The 18,036-nt window shown below is 38.0% G+C and overlaps 1 protein-coding gene across 1 annotated transcript; it reads right to left on the bottom strand.

Annotated features, from left to right (window-relative positions):
• Nucleotides 1-1,853: 1,853 nt before the first annotated feature.
• Nucleotides 1,854-8,520, bottom strand: LOC123672505 (cilia- and flagella-associated protein 100-like). The gene is made up of 4 exons (XM_045606614.1): nucleotides 7,035-8,520; nucleotides 6,632-6,824; nucleotides 5,370-5,562; nucleotides 1,854-2,291 (listed from the first exon to the last, which is right to left on the bottom strand). The coding sequence occupies exons 1-4, from the start codon at nucleotides 8,453-8,455 to the stop codon at nucleotides 2,041-2,043; spliced, it is 2,058 nt and encodes a 685-aa protein (XP_045462570.1). The 5' UTR covers nucleotides 8,456-8,520; the 3' UTR covers nucleotides 1,854-2,040.
• Nucleotides 8,521-18,036: the final 9,516 nt, after the last annotated feature.

Here is an 18,036-nt window from a genome sequence, read left to right as displayed (position 1 = left end):
TTTGTTGTTTTGTATATTTTGTTTCTTTTCTTTATATTTCGCATATATAGTAGGTATATAACTTTAAGTTGGAAGTTCAAGATAGCAACCGATTTAACAGCTGTCAAGTGATTTATTCTCAGTTTGGTTTGGCAATTCATCATGAATAGACTCACGCCTGAACAACGCTTGTAAATAGTGCAATTTTATTTCGAAAATAATGGTTCTGTGCGGAATACGTATCGCGCACTACGTCCATTTTATCGTCGAATTTTGTTGAACGATGAAGCGCACTTCTGGTTGAATGGCTACGTCAACAAACAAAACTGCCACATTTGGGGTGAAGCTAATCCTCAAGTGTATGTCGAAACACCGTTAAATCCAGAAAAACTGACTGTTTGGTGCGCATTATGGGCTGGTGGAATCATTGGTCCGTACTTCTTCAAAAACGATGATGGCCAGAACGTTACAGTCAATGGTGGTCGGTATAGAGCCATGATTACTAACTTCTTCATTCCTGAATTGAACAACCATGATGTCCAGGAGCTGTGGTTCCAACAAGACGGCGCAACATGTCACACAGCTCGTGCCACAATCGATTCATTGACAGACACGTTTGGTGACCGCCTAATTTCACGTTTTGGACCTGTGAATTGGCCTCCAAGATCTTGTGATTTAACACCGCTAGACTACTTTCTGGGGGGCTATGTAAAGTTATTGGTCTATGCGGATAAGCCACAAACCCTTGACCGTTTGGAAGACAACATTCGCCGTGTTTTTGCCGATATACGGCCACAAATGTTGGAAAAAGTCATCGAAAATTGGACGTCCAGATTGGACTACATCCGAGCCAGCCGTGGCGGTCATATGCCAGAAATCATATTTAAAATGTAATACCACAAGATTATCTTGCGGATAAATAAAATTCATACCAATCGAATAATTCATCGTTGTTTTATTACAATTTAAAGTTCTATAGCTCTAAAAAAACACCCTTTATTCATTGTTATTACGGCCCTGCACCTACATTCTAGTCAGACTTTAAACACCGGACTTCCTGAGAATTCCCAGTTATCTCTTATGGTTCGGGAACAGCTCTTGGTCATGGGGTATTATGGGATTTAATGAATTAATATAGTATAATTTCTGCTGCACTGAATTCAAATCATTCGTATTCGTGCAGTAATTGCAAAAAACATAGATATCGTTGTATATCTTTAGAATCATTCTCTTATTTAGTCCAGCGATTTTTAATGAATAATGTTTAGAAAGAAGAAGATTGAAAGACTGCAGAAGGATTTTGTAGATCGAAGATTCAGTAAAATGACAGGTTTTATAATGATTCCCAAGACTAAAATGTCTAAATTATCTCTTTAATTTAACTTTTCGGTTGAAAGATTTCTAATAAATTTTTAGAAACTTTAGAACAAGACTGAAATGTATGTGTTTTACAAGATGACACGTTTATGAAATTATCTGCCATGAGTGTTCCCATGTTTTCCTATTATTCAATCTAATTCAATCAAAATCAATAATGACACATCTCTTCTTGTCAAAGTTAGAAGTCACATGTAGAAGACTGAAACGTATGAACTGTATTTTGTGAAATGACTTATTTATAAAATAATTCTGGAAGAATTGAATGTATTTTTCAAATCGTGTAATTTAATCAAAATCAATTACATATCTTTTGGTCCAGAGATTTTCAATGAATAATGTTTGGAAGTGTTATTAAAATACATGTTTTTTGTTTAATGACTTGTAGATGAAATTATTCTCAAGATTTCACATTGTCTAAATTAATTTAATCAAAAAAATATCTCTTCGATCCGAACATTTCGGATGAAGTAAGTTAAAAAAAGTTATTACAAGACTGAAAGTCATTTTTTTTATAGAATAACTAGTTAAAACTGTATACATCCATAAATAAGTATAACAAACAAATTTCAAATATACGTAGATATAAATTTTCTATTTCTATACACACAATCACATCTGTAGAAAAAGAGTGTATAAATAAATCCGAAATATAGGTAGATATAAGTAATGTCGATTAGGTGATTAATTATCTTCCTCTGTGTTGTCATCACCTACTTCTGTCTCTTCTTCGTCATCCTCATCTTCTTCATGCGTTGGTTCCTCCTTCATGGTAGGTGGTTGGTTTATATCGATGCCATACTTGATGGGATCATCTTTATCAGCGCAAAATTCTGTGAAGAATTGCAGGTAATCTTGTTCGAAGTCCGTCAACTCACGAATTATCTTTGGAGGAGGTTTTGGAGGCTTCGGAGGTGGAGATCTCCACTTGAGCTCTGTGGAAGAATAAAAATTATCCGGGAACTGCGACCAAATTGATCTCTTGTTCTTAACCCTTATTATTATTATTTGAACTGGGGTCGTTTTGCTTCGGTAAGCCTTCCGGGAACTGCGACCATGCAGATCTTTGGTTCACTACCCTACTCATTCATAGAAACCCAGGGAGGTCGTCAACGACGTTAATAAAATTGACAAACTCCTTAGGGGCCTTGGCCGTTACCTCTCTGGTATCCAGGACCGGTTTATCCATGTGAATGGTTCTTAGGCCAGCCAGCCCCAGACATTCGCACACTATGTGTTCGGCCGTTTCTGTTTCCGATCCACAGAGCCTGCAAATCTCGTCTGCTGACTTACCCATACGGTACAAATGATGTTTGTACCGACAGTGCCCCGTCAGCAGTCCCACCATCACCCGAAGGTCTGCTCGCGACAGCTTCAGGAGCTTTTTGGCGTAGGTAGGTGAAATCTTCACGAATTTCTTTGCCTGAGCAAGTCTAGGAGTGTTAGTCCAGTGGATTATCCTACTGTTCAACTCCCATAGCTGGACCGCAGCTCTGTATTGGTCTTTTCCCATCCCACAGAAAGGCTCAGGTCCAGCAGGTCTTAACCTTGATGCACTTTTTGCAAGTTTATCCGCTATTTCATTTCCTTCAACCTCACAGTGCCCTGGTACCCATAGTATGTTCTTAACTCTACTTATTCATGCAAACCCAAGGAGGCCGTCGATACTGTTGATGAAACCGAAGACATCCTTAGGAGCCTTGGCTATTACTTCGTGAGAATCCAGAACTGACTTTCCCATGTGAGTGGTTCTTAGGCCAGTCAGCCCCAGGTATTTGCACATTATGTTTTAGGCTGTTCTAACTCCTTTTTGGAGAGCCTGCAGATCTCATCTGGTGACTTACCCATGCGGTACAAAAGGTATTTACACCGACAGTGTCCAGTCAGCAGTCCCACCATTACCCGAAGCTCAGCTCGTGGTAGCTTCAGGAGCTTCCTGGTATAGTTCGGTGAAAGCACCACAAATTTATTTGCCTGAGCAAGATCCGCAGTATTCCTTCAGAGTGTTTTTCTATTGTCCCATATTGGTCTTTTCCAAGCCTACAGAAGGGCTTAGGACCATCACGTGTTAACCTTGATGATCTTTTTGTAAGTTCATCGGCTTTTTCGTTTGCTTTAATACCACAATGCCCCGGTAACCATAGTAGAGTTACTTTATTGCCTATGGTCAGTTGCTACCAGGCACTACCATGTCAATACAGACCAATATGATTCCAGGGATCTCAGAGTGACTTGGCTCTCTGTAGTGATGTGAATTTTAACGAACATCTTTTGAAGATTCGAAGTAACGTCATCCCAAGTTCCTCATAACGTGATAACAGATTAGAGTAACATAATACACTGCGCAAAAAAATTAACGCACATTATGGAAATCTCAAATTTATTCTACAACTGAAGGTGTTCTCAATGATAATTATTTTTATCAGAATTATGCATGCATATGTTATCCACTTTCAACGTTTCTCTTCAATACATATGTTTTTTCCCAGCAGGAATAAAAAACATGAGATTATCAGATTTTGAATGTATTGGCTCCATTCTGAAATCAGTTGTTCTCGATCAATTCTAGTGATCAATAGTTTTTCTTTCGTTTGATTTTCTACACTCGATCGCTATGCAACGCGAAATACGCAATTTGACCCAAGAGGAATGTGCCCAAGCGGTAGTTTTGCGAGAAGAAGGGTGGACATACACAAGAATTGCCGAAAGGTTTGGAGTTTTCCATACAAGTGTGTCCAGAATGTTGCAGCGATTCAGGGAGACAGGTATGAATGTCCGAAGACCAGGACAGGGTAGATCACGGGTAACAACTGCCATTCAAGAACGTTACTTGAGAGTTTCTTCGTTGAGACAACGGTTTGCAACCGCTCGCCTCCTTCAAAATCAGCTTGAGCAAACTCATGGGATGGAAATTAGCACTCAGACAATAAGAAATCGCCTCAGAGAATATGATTTGAGGCCTGGTGTCGCGGCAAGAGGCCCAGCTCTTACCCCACCCCATCGAAGGGCGAGTTTGGATTTTGCGAGAGAGCATATCCATTGGGAAGAGGCTGATTGGGAAAGAGTTCTCTTCACAGATTAGTCTAGATTCTGCCTCTACCATTGTGATCGACGTTCCCTTGTATACAGACGTCCACATGAAAGATATGCTCAGTGCAATTTCCTGAATACTACTGGTTTCGGAGGAGGATCGATTATGGTATGGGGTGGAATATCTTTGACTGCTCGCATAGACCTAGTGGTCGTTGATAATGGAGCTACGAATGCTGATAGGTATATAAGGAACATTCTTGAAGAGCATGTAGTGTTATTTGCCCCATACATTGGTGAAAATTTCAATTTTATGGACGATAATGCCAGACCCCATCGTGCGCGCATCGTTCAGGAGTACCTTGAAGAGGTTGAAGTCTCTCGAATGGAATGGCCAGGAAGAAGTCCAGATCTCAATCCGATTGACAACCTCAATAGAAGGCTGAGAAGTTCAGAAAATCATCCAGCTACTCTTAATGACTTAGGAATCCAACTCAGAGAAATCTGGGAATCTGATTAGATCAGAACATTTCAAGATCACTCATTTTGAGTATGAACCGTCGTTGCCAAGCTGTAATTAACGCAAGGGGTGGAAATACCAAGTACAAAATCACTTATGAGCATTCCAGTATTTTGAAAATTGTTTATTTCCCTTCTTTCACATAAGATTCGGTGAAATCCTGAATTTTTCTTCCATTTAATGTATCTTGTTTCGTTCAAAACCTTCCCAAGAGAACATAAAAAATAAGTTATAAAGTCAATATAGAGTTAACTTTCATAAAAATTGAGATTTTCAGAATGCTCGTTAATTTTTTTGCGCAGTGTATTTTCGTTACATTGTAGTGACTCTGCATGCCTGAGAGGTGGCGCAGCTACAACAATTGGCTCGAGAAATACTCGCCAAAACATTAATAATGTATAACGTTCTTGTGAGCCTTATCTGTGAGGATGTACCAATAGCCTATTGTTGAAAGGACTCTTACCTCTTGAAATCTTGGGCTCAGGCGGTGTGAACGCTTTGAGTAATCTGTAAGTTAGACGTTCTAGTTCCACGATTTTTCTGGACGCTTTCTCGGCAATTCTCAGTATCCTTGCTTCTTCAGCATAACAACTGGCCTCCAACTTGGTGACTTGCTCCGAGGGCATCTTGTCCAATTGTAACAGTTCATTACGGTACTGAAAAAGCAATAATAGTATCCAAAAATGATCTCAAATGAATTCAAATGCAAGAATATTTCCCAATAGATCATATTATGCGTTCCTATGAGTAATAATTCATGATATAAGTGGTTATCCTTCGAACACTGGAGGTCCACAAGGTTCTATTCTTGGCCCTCCTCAATTCATAATCGATTGGCTTAAATGTTCCCGATGATTTAGTGGGACTATATTGAGTGAAAATTGTAGGACCGTTTGAAAACTTTGCTTAAGCGAACGATTGCGAAGCTTTATTATTGGAAATGATCAACCAATTGGCGATCAAAAAGGTTGTTTCTGTTCAAGGTTATCAAAAGAGTTCATACTAATCGTGTATTTCGGACGATACAAAGAAAACCTCGACATAATCATTGGAATCTACAATCGAAGATATATCATTGATACCTTTTCAATGCTTTTTTTTGTGTTGATTTGGTCTATGAGCTGTAATTATAATCCAGCATCTGAATAATAGACGGTGAATAGCGGTTTCGCTACTTTTGATACCTCGGTAAAAATCCCAGTGTGGTCGATACGAAATTGAGATTCTACTTGAAGGTGGTCTATGGTGCTTATTGGTGATTGCAGCGGTAGTCGTATAAAAATTGCACTAGATTTTTTAAAACGTATCGATATTCAATCGTAAGATCCATATCAGTTGGGGTAATTTTTTTTTCATAGCTCAGAATTTATCTAGATTCAACGAGAATTTCGAGTGTATATGAAGGTTATCGATATATTCAGCTATTTAGTTCATAAACGGCAAGGAATAGTCATGGTTTTCTGGTCTGGTTAACCTCTGAAGCACATAAAATTTGTGTGAAAACTAAGGTAGACCTGGAAATTATGACTGAAGATTTACGTTTCAATTTGGTCTCAAAAAAACAGTTTGAAGTTTCATGCGTGAACACCAATTTAAACAATATTTCGTGATGTCCTTGGAGACCACAAAAGTGTCCCTATTCTTCTTGAAGAGTTCGAAAGGGCATTTTGACGGTTTATTCCTGATTAACATAAATAACTCCTTCCAAAAAATTCGCCTTGATACCTTTATTTCAATACCCCTCATCATATCTGTGACAGACAAGTTGGCATCATTTGGCCCAATACGGGCTTCGTAGACGTCTTCAACAAACACGTGAAGGTTCAGTATATCGTCATCCACTACAAGTTTCCTGAATTCACCGTTGACAAGTTCCATTGCCAGTTCTTCCAGATATTTTGCTCTTTCTTCTTCCCACCTGTAGAAACAAAATTAGATTAAGTTGGGAGTCAAAGTAAAGAAATCACTACGTATTCAAAATAGACCTTGAGATGTAGAGAATCTGCTCCACATTTTTTTTAAGTTTCTTCAAAATTTATATCAAGTATACTTAAATTTATTCTTCTATTAAAATAATTATACATAAAGTACCTACGTTGTGAAAAATATAACCATAAAGTCTACTCACGCAATACCTCCAGCCAACTTATCGATAGACTCCTTCAAACTCAAAATCTCCATATCGAACATCCTCTCTGCCTTCTGCATACCCGCCTTCACCGCCTCCAACGGAGCAGCTAGCTCTTCTGAATGCAACAGAGAGTTCAAATTCTGCAGTTCCATGAACCTGAAGACGTCCAAAAGCTGCTCGGGATCTTCGAAGTAGAGCTCTGGTTCCCTTTGGGTGGCGCAGTCGTCCAAGAACTGCCCAATAAGGTCTTCCAAAGAAACCTCAGCCTCCTTGTCTCCTAGACGATATTTCCCGAAGATGGCAGCTGATCCCTCTGGTGCCTCTATGGGTTCATCCGGACTGGCAAAGTGGTAGAAATCGTGCTGTTTCCTCCAGGACAAGGGACTCACCAGGTACAAGAACTTCTGGTACATCTTGCAGTTCCTCCATTTCTCTTCAGAGTTGTACAGTATAGATCTTAAGGCGCCGTATTCCTTGCTCAACTCCTTGTATTCTTCGTACTTCTCATAAGCCAGGGCAGCTTCTTGTTCAGACTGACGTAGAAGCTTCATCGAGTAGGTGTGGTCGTTGTATAGGAATTCCTCAAAGGTATTCACGTAAGTTTGATAATTCTCTTTGATCTCATCTATCATCTTCTGTTCCAACCTGAGCGATTCCTCGATGAGAAGGATGTCATCTTCACGATAACCGTTGATGATCTTGGTGCGAAGGACATCTCTTACAGTATCTATGTAATCTCTCATGTTCAACTTGTCGGGTATGGGTCTACCATCAGCGATCTTGAAAAAGTCAGGATCGATGTCTACGATGTACTTCAAATTGCTGACATCAGGATCTTCTGTGTATAACCTTTTCAGCAGGTCTCCTTGCTGTCTTGTTCGGTAGTTGTTCCTCTCGTAGAACTTTTTGGTCAGCTCAGTGGTTCTTAGATTGTTCCTCCAGGCTTTATTGAGGACCTTTTGAGCGAACTCCTCCAAGTCTTTGGGGTAGAGAAAGGGAGAAGGTTCGGCATGGAGGTCTCTGAGATTCTCGGTGGTTACACCAGGTGCGCGCGAGAAATATTTATCTTTAGATTTCTCCTTGCTCTTCGGCTCCAAGATATTCTGCAGTTTGGACGATATCCTTTTCTTGACTGGGGTCTTATGACGTTTGAGAAAGGTCAATTTTTGACTCAATATGCTTTCTCTGGATCTGTCATCGATGGATACATTGAGCGATCGTTTGTCATCGATTGTTGGAAGAAGACCTTGGTCTTTCATCTCTTTGATCTTCTTCTTCTTGACGATCTTCATGGTTTTCCTTCTCTGCCGTTCTTTCTCATCCGGAGTTAGAAATCCGATATCTGAATCTTCATCGAAAGGTACTGATCTACCAGATGATTCATCGCCATCCTCGTACGATTGTTTGCGGACGTCCATGATGAAAACTGAAAGACTACCACGTTTCACTCGACGTCAAGTTTTGTCAATACTTTAACGTTTGATTGTCATGGAGATGAATTAATGTTTAGTCGATGTACTATGAGTTATTTTAGGTGGGAAAATATAGTAACAAAGATTGTGAGATCGAAAACAACAGCATTTCATAAAAGATTGGTAGAGCCATTGAAAATTATTAATTAGATTTTGCTGAAATATTCAGATGTAGAAATATTGGATTGTGAATTTTTGATTGGTAAGGTGTTTGTAAAAGTCATGGTTGACTGGTTTGGTTTTCACGTCATTGGTCTTTACGACCAAATATTATATTCCAACTTGATCGTATCTTTTATTGAACATTATTTCATTATTTGAGGAAAAGGAGCAAAAATTGATTAAAAAAAATTCCAGATATTTATCGCACTTGTTCATGGGACGAAGTATCTATACAATGTTGTCGAATACGTAAAGCCTGTAGCTCATTCAACCTGAAATTTATTCGGGCGTGCTTTATATAAATTTCATAAAGACGGCCCACCAACCTGATGTGGATGTAACTTTCAAACTAATAACTGAGTTTGTTAGATGAAAACTTCCTTTGGCATGTGAAAGAAAATGCAATTTTATCTTTGCTTTTGTGGGTATGGAATGAAAAACTTTCGTAATAATCTAGTTTGAGAATGTGAATCAGAGGAAATTTGCTGAGGAATGGATACCATCCGGAAATTTCCTGTGGGTAGAATATGAACTACTTTTTTCTTCTACTAATGGAGAGTATTAGCGAAGAAGGACACTAACGAGTATCGCAATGATTTAGTTATGTTGTCAATAGTGGTGTGAATTAGCATTAGCGCAGCGGAAAGATGTACAGGGTGTCCCAAATTCGATGCTCACTAAAAGCATCTCGATAACTATGAGACTTAGAGAAAAAATTTTCTAGTTAAGAAATAAGTACGCTTATTTTAAACTAGAGACCATTGGTTTAGATGAGGTAATCACTAACACTCATTTTAAAGGGTTCGGAAAGTCCCTATTTATAAATTATTTTGGAATAAAAAAGAAACATTAGATGAATTTTATAGTGAAGAAAAAATATATGCATGATATAATTTTCCAAACAAACATTTCTTTTGTTAAATGTCCGCAAATAGTGCAATTTTATTTCTAAAATAAATAATAATGGTTCTGTGCGGAATACGTATCGCGCACTACGTCCATTTTATTTTGTTTAGCGATGAAGCGCACTTCTGGTAGAATGGCTACGTCATCAAACAAAACTGCCGCATTTGGAGTGAAGAGTGAAGCTATCCTCAAGTGTATGTCGAAACACCGTTACCTCCAGAAAACCTGACTGTTTGGTGCGCTTTATGGGCTGGTGGAATCATTGGTCGGTACTTCTTCAAAAACGATCATGGCCAGAACGTTACAGTCAATGGTGTTCGGTATAGACTATAGAGCCATGATTACTAACTTTTTCATTCCTGAATTGAACAACCATGATGACCAGGAGCTGTGGTCCCAACAAGACGGCGCAACATGTCAGACAGCTCGTGCCACAATCGATTTATTGAAAGACACGTTTGGTGACCGCCTAATTTCACGTTTTGGACCTGTGAATTGGTCTCCAAGATCTTGTGATTAATTAACACCGCTAGACTACTTTCTGTGGGGCTATGTAAAGTCATTGGTCTATGCGGATAAACAACAAACCCTTGACCATTTGGAAGATAACATTCGCCGTGTTATTGCCGATATACGGCCACAAATGTTGGAAAAAGTCATTGAAAATTGGACGTCCAGATTGGACTACATCCGTGCCAGCCGTGGCGGTCATATGCCAGAAATCATATTTAAAATGTCATGCCACAAGATTATCTCGCGGATAAATAGAATTCATGTCAATTGAATAATCCTTCGTTGTTTTATTGCAATTTAAAGTTCTATAGCTCTAAAAAAAACACCCTTTATTATATTGTTTGTCATGGACGAATACCAAACTGATATTATATAAAAAGTCTCTTTTATAAAATTGAAAATACCTGAAAACGTATTTTGAATTCCTGCAAGTGGTAGAAAAGGATGGTGAATCATAGAAACGTTTGAGACTGCTCCACTCATCCTGAAATGTGGTGGGATCTCGAAAACGCTGAGGAGAGAGGAACTTTGGTAGATCACGAGAATGCTCGTGGTATGAACCCCTCTCAACTAAAATTTTTATGTCTTTTTGTTCCTTTATATAATGTTTACGACCAGATGGGTGGATTGAATTTGAAGAGTCGAATTTTATCGTTTGAGCTCAAAATTCGAAGAGACGAGCGCTTTCCTGATTAATAACTCAATTTTCCGAAACACATCATCTCTACCTAGAAACATTACTATCCTCACACTCTCATCATGAACTCACATTTTATCTTTCCGTGTTCATCACGAATTCAATCAATTAGATAGAATCCCGTCCCTTGCCAGTTGCCCAGTTGGCCCAATCAGCTGCCCCAATTTCCAACTCAGCCATGGCCTTCGGTGATATCTCGACAATGCTTTGTAGGAAAAGCCTCGTCCTTGGCAATTGCAAACGCACAGACCTCGTGTACCTTGGCGGAGGGTATTGATCCGTCACAGCCAACTGGGTTAGTGTATTTTCAGGGGTAACGTGGAAGGTTCTGGTGGCCAGGGACGTAATAGGCTATTTGACAATTTTTTCGAATCATCTCAAATTATTTGGTTCATTGAACAACTGGATATTTTCGATTTACCTTCAGAGCAATAAACGTAGATATAGGGAGCATATTTCAATTTATGTAATCAAATTTTGTCCCCAACATGAACCTTCAAATTTGACAATAAGCGCGCGGAAATGAAAACATATCAGTGATACGATAATTCACTAAATTCGCGAGTTTCTCCACAAAGAACGCACTTCGTATGTCCCATAGTGAATCAATGTTTCATATTAACTCAAAATATATTGAAATAAAGACCTAAATATATCAGAAATTCAGAAAACAAAGCGCCAAACGACGTGAAACAACCGGTGACACTAGGAGTGCAAAAGTTGCCAAAACTTGGATTTCAGCAGATAGATACAGAAAATAATAAATATTCTGCTTATTATAAATTCGACCATTAGGAAAAATATCGGATTCCAAATATTCAAATTTGCATATTTAATCGTGAATCACTTAAATAAATATATTTCATTCAATATAATATACATTCATAACGATATAGTAAAATTGTGGTTTTGAAAATATATCACAATTCGACAAAGTAATCTAACCATGTTGGGGACATGTAAAAATTGCATATACTCCCTCTATCTATTCTTATTACTCTATGGTTTACACTAACATTTTGAGTGTGATAAATGAGAAAATTCAGTAATGCAAATCAATTTTTCTGATGAAAACCTTATAAAATGACAAGATGTAAGAAGATTTGAGATGGATTATTATATTTGGCGCAATATTGAGTTTATGATAGGATTTTGCAAAATTTATTGAAAAAAAAATAAACTACTGAAATTATCAGTGTCTCTGTCAACATTTTATTGTTCTGGTCTAATACTCCCTCGGCCCCCCTAAATACGTCCCTGATGGTGGCCTCACCAGGGACGGCTTGCCTGTAAGGACAGTCGAGAGAGGTAAGTTCGGAATTGAGTTCAATCAGAAATAGATGACCTCTAGCCACTTGTTTGCTGGTGAAAAAGCCCTCAAAGCATCGGTGAAAAAGGCGCAGTCAACAAATATTCGAAGAGGGCACTCCAGTTATATTCGAAAGAAGGAGGGGACGTTATTCTGTGGTTGGCAGCGGTTTTTCTATTCAAATTTTCATTTACTCGGCATTAAATAAAAAAATTAGGAAATGATTCATATTCATACAACTTGTACAACTTTGCTTCCGTCGTTTTGCAATAGATGGAGGTAGCGGTAAATGGTAGTCGAAATAAATAGATCGTAGATGTCATACAATAAGCTTAGGTATTTGTAAACATGAGGCCACTATTAGTCAAACAATGAACAAGGCATCTTTTATTGTCTTTTGTACCTCCAATTTAGTAACACAACAAGTTTTATTACTTTTTTCCAAGTGCCCGTTAGTTTTATTACAGAATCCTCAAAAAGTCAGTTGAAATAAAATCAGTTCTGGTTGATCGCATCTTCCAGTCGGTATCAATTATGACTGCACGCGAAAAGATAAGATATCGTTCTTTCCAACGAGTAGAGACCAATTTACCAGCCGAAGAAGTGGAAGCAACATCTATTGTCTGACCACAAACTAGATTGTGCTGGTTGGACACCCGTTATTACCAATCAGGATCGGAAATTGGCAGCATAACAGGGTCGTTGTACCCAGCAAATGAAATAATTTCATTAAAATGACCTGGGGCGGAAAATCGTATCACCCACCCACAGACTCAAATCACCAACACACCCACCTATCGTATACCTAGATGTGTATCACCACTCCCGTTGGAACATATATTTCCGAACATCGAAGCAAAGATCTCACTAACCCGCAATGTTGATTACTGACCTGGTTGCATGAAGTCTGGATCGAGAATTTTTTTTACACGAAAGTGACCCAGGTCTTGGTAGGGTCAGTATCTGGATGGGTGACCGGTATCTTATAAAGAGTGTTTTTTTTAGAGCTATGGAACTTTAAATTGCAATAAAACAACGATGGATTATTCGATTGACATGAATTTCATTTATCCGCAAGATAATCTTGTGGCATTACATTTTAAATATGATTTCTGGCATATGACCGCCTCGGCTGGCTCGGATGTAGTCCAATCTGGACGTCCAATTTTCGATGACTTCTTCCAACATTTGTGGCCGTATATCGGCAATAACACGGCGAATGGTGTCTTCCAAATGGTCAAGGGTTTGTGGCTTATCCGCATAGAACAATGACTTTACATAGCCCCACAGAAAGTAGTCTAGCGGTGTTAAATCTCAAGATCTTGGATGCCAATTCACAGGTCCAAAACGTGAAATTAGGCGGTCACCAAACGTGTCTTTCAATGAATCGATTGTGGCACAAGCTGTGTGACATGTTGCGCCGTCTTGTTGGACCCACAGCTCCTAGACATCATGGTTGTTCAATTCAGGAATGAAAAAGTTAGTAATTATGGCTCTATACCGATCACCATAGACTGTAACGTTCTGGCCATCATCGTTTTTGAAGAAGTACGGACCAATGATTCCACCAGCCCATAAAGCGCACCAAACAGTAAGTTTTTCTGGATGTAACGGTGTTTCGACATACACTTGAGGATTAGCTTCACTCCAAATGCGGCAGTTTTGTTTGTTGACGTAGCCATTCAATCAGAAGTGCGCTTCATCGCTAAACAAAATTCGCTTATGAAAATCGGGAACAACGGCAATCTCATTTTGGGCCCATTCGACGGATCTACAAGCGTTGTTCAGGCGTGAGTCTATTCATGATGAATTGCCAAACCAAACTGAGAATAAATCACTTAACAGCTGTTAAATCGGTCGCCATCTAGAACAGTAATGCCAACTTAAAGTTATATACCTCGAAAAAAAACACCCGTTACTAGACCAAATTTTTTTAACATTTTTCTAAACTACCAGTGGTCCACAAAAAAAGTTCTGGACAAAGAAGCGGGCAATGTTCCAGAAAAAATATCACACTGTAGATTTGTATTCAAAATTAGCATATCACATAATGAAAACTGAATTGGAACATCTATGGCAAATTTAAGTTGACTATTTCACCCTCGTCCTAATTCACAAATCACAAACGCTCAATAATTTTGAATTAAAAATATGGTTTCTAGATGGAAAAAACTGTATGACATCATTTGTTAGCAGTTTTTTCGAGTTAACCCGCGACAAAACTTGACATGTATTGTCATGAAAGATTACAATATCTTGAAAACAAGTAATTATGATCTCTTGAGATAGTCTTTTCAAATATCATTCGGGAATTTAATTTTTCCTGTTGAAAAAATCGAAAAAACACAATGCGAAGTAATATTTAAAAAAAAAGCATTCGTGCAGATGCAAAAACCTTCGTCTTCGACTTGGATTTTTGTTGTCACCAGCACTCATGATTTTTGTGGATAAGTATTTTGGATCTTTTTTCACAGAGATGAGAGGATTCAAACAGAAACAGAATGTGAAAAAAGATCCAAAATACTTATCCACAAGAAAATAATTCTTCATAGAGATTCAACAAATCCGGTACATTATCTGTATACCAGATTAAGCTGGATTCAGTAACATAGTCATTATCTTTATCTGAGCAAGCATCTACAACTTGTTAGAAATAATCCCAGTCAGCTGGTAGCCATTTCGATGGGATTAACAAAATTTGGGACGGAGCAGTTCTCCAAACAAAGAGCTTATCCCAGTTTGAACTCAGTCTTCATTCGCTTCAATTAATATGAGAAAATGTACAAAAAATACCAACGAAATTGTGAAATTGAAGTGGGGGCCATCTTCAATAACCTTTCCTTCAAAATTTTACGTGTTTCAACCTTGCGAACGAGCTTTCATTTCAATCATCACGTAAGGAATAAGCGTTGGCTTCTTCAAGTGACCTGTCCCCTTTCTTTCTGTCTCTATCTTATACGTGCGTGCTAAGCGATCTAATGATTTTAAATCTGGAGACCTTGGTGGCAACCGAAGATTTTAAATATATATAAAGGGTGTTTTTTTTAGAGCTATAGAACTTTGAATTGCAATAAAACAACGATGGATTATTCGATTGAGATGAATTTTATTTATCCGCAAGATAATCTTGTGGCATTACATTTTAAATATGATTTCTGGCATATGACCGCCACGGCTGGCTCGGATGTAGTCCAATCTGGACGTCCAATTTTCGATGACTTTTTCCAACATTTGTGGCCGTATATCGGCAATAACACGGCGAATGTAGTCTAGCAGTGTTAAATCACAAGATATTGGAGACCAATTCACAGGTCCAAAACGTGAAATTAGGCGGTCACCAAACGTGTCTTTCAATAAATCGATTGTGGCACGAGCTGTGTGACATGTTGCGCCGTCTTGTTGGAACCACAGCTCCTGGACATCATGGTTGTTGAATTCAGGAATGAAAAAGTTAGTCATCATGGCTCTATACCGATCACCATTGACTGTAACGTTCTGGCCATCATCGTTTTTGAAGAAGTACGGACCAATGATTCCACCAGCTCATAAAGCGCACCAAACAGTCATTTTTTCTGGATGTAACGGTGTTTCGACATACACTTGAGGATTAGCTTCACTCCAAATGCGGCAGTTTTGTTTGTTGACGTAGCCATTCAACCAGAAGTGCGCTTCATCACTAAATAAAATAAAATGGACGTAGTGCGCGATAAGTATTCCGCACAGAATCATTATTTTCGAAATAAAATTGCACTATTTGTAAGCGTTATTCAGGCGTGAGTCTATCCATGATGAATTGCCAAACCAAACTGAGAATAAATCACTTGACAGCTGTTGAATCGGTAGCTGTCTTGAACAGTAATGCCAATTTAAAGTTATATACCTCGAAAAAAATCACCCATTAGATAGGCACTTAGTTGATTTTCTGTGGAAACAAACTATTGATGATCATTATAGTTTGATAAGAAATTTCTATTGTATTATGGTATATATTTTCGAGAAGGAAAAAAAAATAATTTTATTTGGAAATTGTTATGGTTTTCTCTTGAAAAAACACAAGTTTGTGTTATAACTTCAAAGCAAATGGCAATAACAAATAAATGATTACACCAACGGATTCTACTGAAAAAAGTGTCTGTAGGATGTTTTTGTTTTATGTTAATAGCACCAATAATAAAGAAAATAGGAGAATTTTTCATTTCGCACCATTGTTTTATTTTCGCTTGATAACAGTTGCATTTATCTTGCGGTTTTCACTAAATCAATTCTCTCAAAAACCGAAAATGTGCCATTATTTTTAGTTCGAAGGAATTCTCAGATTTCCCCACTAGACAAAGAATTTGGGATACCTGATACACTTGAATGAATATATGAACATATTTTGAACACTGTTTCAGCATCTGCACTGAAAGCCTGTTCAGTTATTCGTGAAACACCCTGTATATTATAAAAATAATACGTGCACATATCATATATGAATATGACCCATTATAAGTCAGCAGCACCATCCATTTTCTATATTTTGCACGACACATGAAATGTGTCGATGTCAGGGTGTTGACGTTGACACAGATTTTTTCATCTTTGACTGAAAGTAAACATTCAAAATGCTGGAAAACTGGAAAGTTGCCAGCAGTCGGGCAAATGAGTCTTTTGTCCGCTGGAAATGAGAAGTTTTTAATATTTGCGGTTACGGTAATTCCTATGCCAGTGCTGTATGAAGCCTGATCTTGCTTTTCTGTATATGGAACAGTTCTCAGGAATGAAATGCAATTCACTTTAGAGGTTTTCTCGTTGAAATCCTCGAATAAACTACAAAAACTATAGTAATTTGAAAAAAAAAATCTTGGTCCAGTACATAATATCTCAAGCAATTCCTCAGAGGTTCTTGTCGAGCTAACCTAAAAGAAGCTGCTACCAGAGTTGTCACCCTGTCCATCCTGCAGTGACCAATAGGGTCTTCGTTTACTATGAATGAAGAAAGCTGTATTTCGGTGTTGTAATGCTCTGAATTCAAGGAAACACATGAAGTATTTGGTAAACTCGTAGGGAGAGAAAAATATGAAGTTGTAGAGTTTTTTAACTAATTTTGATCGGGGAAATGTTCAAATTTTCTAACCTTATTATAATTTTTTCACTCTGAACTTCTGAATTTCTGTTTTATTGAATATCAAATATATTTCGAGTTGTATAGACAAGATGGATCTCCTCAATTATACTAGACGATCTGAACTATTACAAACATGAGGAATTTTCTTTGGGGTTTTTAACAGAAAATGAAATCAAACATTTTTCCGGATCATTTTCCGCTCCGAAGGATACGCCACTGTATAATATCATTCAGTTCGTTAACGAACTGAACCCCCTCACATGCCAGACTCCATTAAAAAACACTGAGCATGCAACGGTGAGATGAATAGGGCAAAAAATATGAAGGAAAAGCGATGTTTTCCACAGAGATGATTTTTTCGAGTTGGTAATTGCATCCACTACGGCTTTTTCCATCTATAATCACATTCTAGTAGCATGCCACGCTTTAAAAATGTTTTCATCGAAAATAGTTTTGAATCGCCTTTTGCGTGTTGCTCAAACCAAAAGAATTTAGAGATTTGGCTTCAAATCTGGCTTATTTATGATTACCACTGAATTGAAAACCCTAGACAAAGAGACTGACCTAAATTTTCAATTTGAATAAACTCTCCAAGAGTTTCGAAAAAGCTATTCAATAATTATTTTATCTGTAGTAAATATGTGACTTTCTAAAAATTGGATTTTGAAAAGTGCCTATTTTTTCTCGATTTGAATAAATTATTTTGTAGTCACAGTTAGTGATGTGAAGAATCGAAACCGTGTGCGTCGCTCAAGAACAACTGAGAATATTGCTGCTGTAGCCCGTTGACTACTGTTACGGTTACCGATGTTAATACAGATCCTGCAGAATTC

Source organism: Harmonia axyridis, chromosome 2, assembly GCF_914767665.1.
Source record: "Harmonia axyridis chromosome 2, icHarAxyr1.1, whole genome shotgun sequence".
Lineage (NCBI taxonomy): Eukaryota > Metazoa > Arthropoda > Insecta > Coleoptera > Coccinellidae > Harmonia > Harmonia axyridis.
Note: the sequence above shows the minus strand (reverse complement) of the source record. Positions and strands in the feature narration are given on the sequence as shown.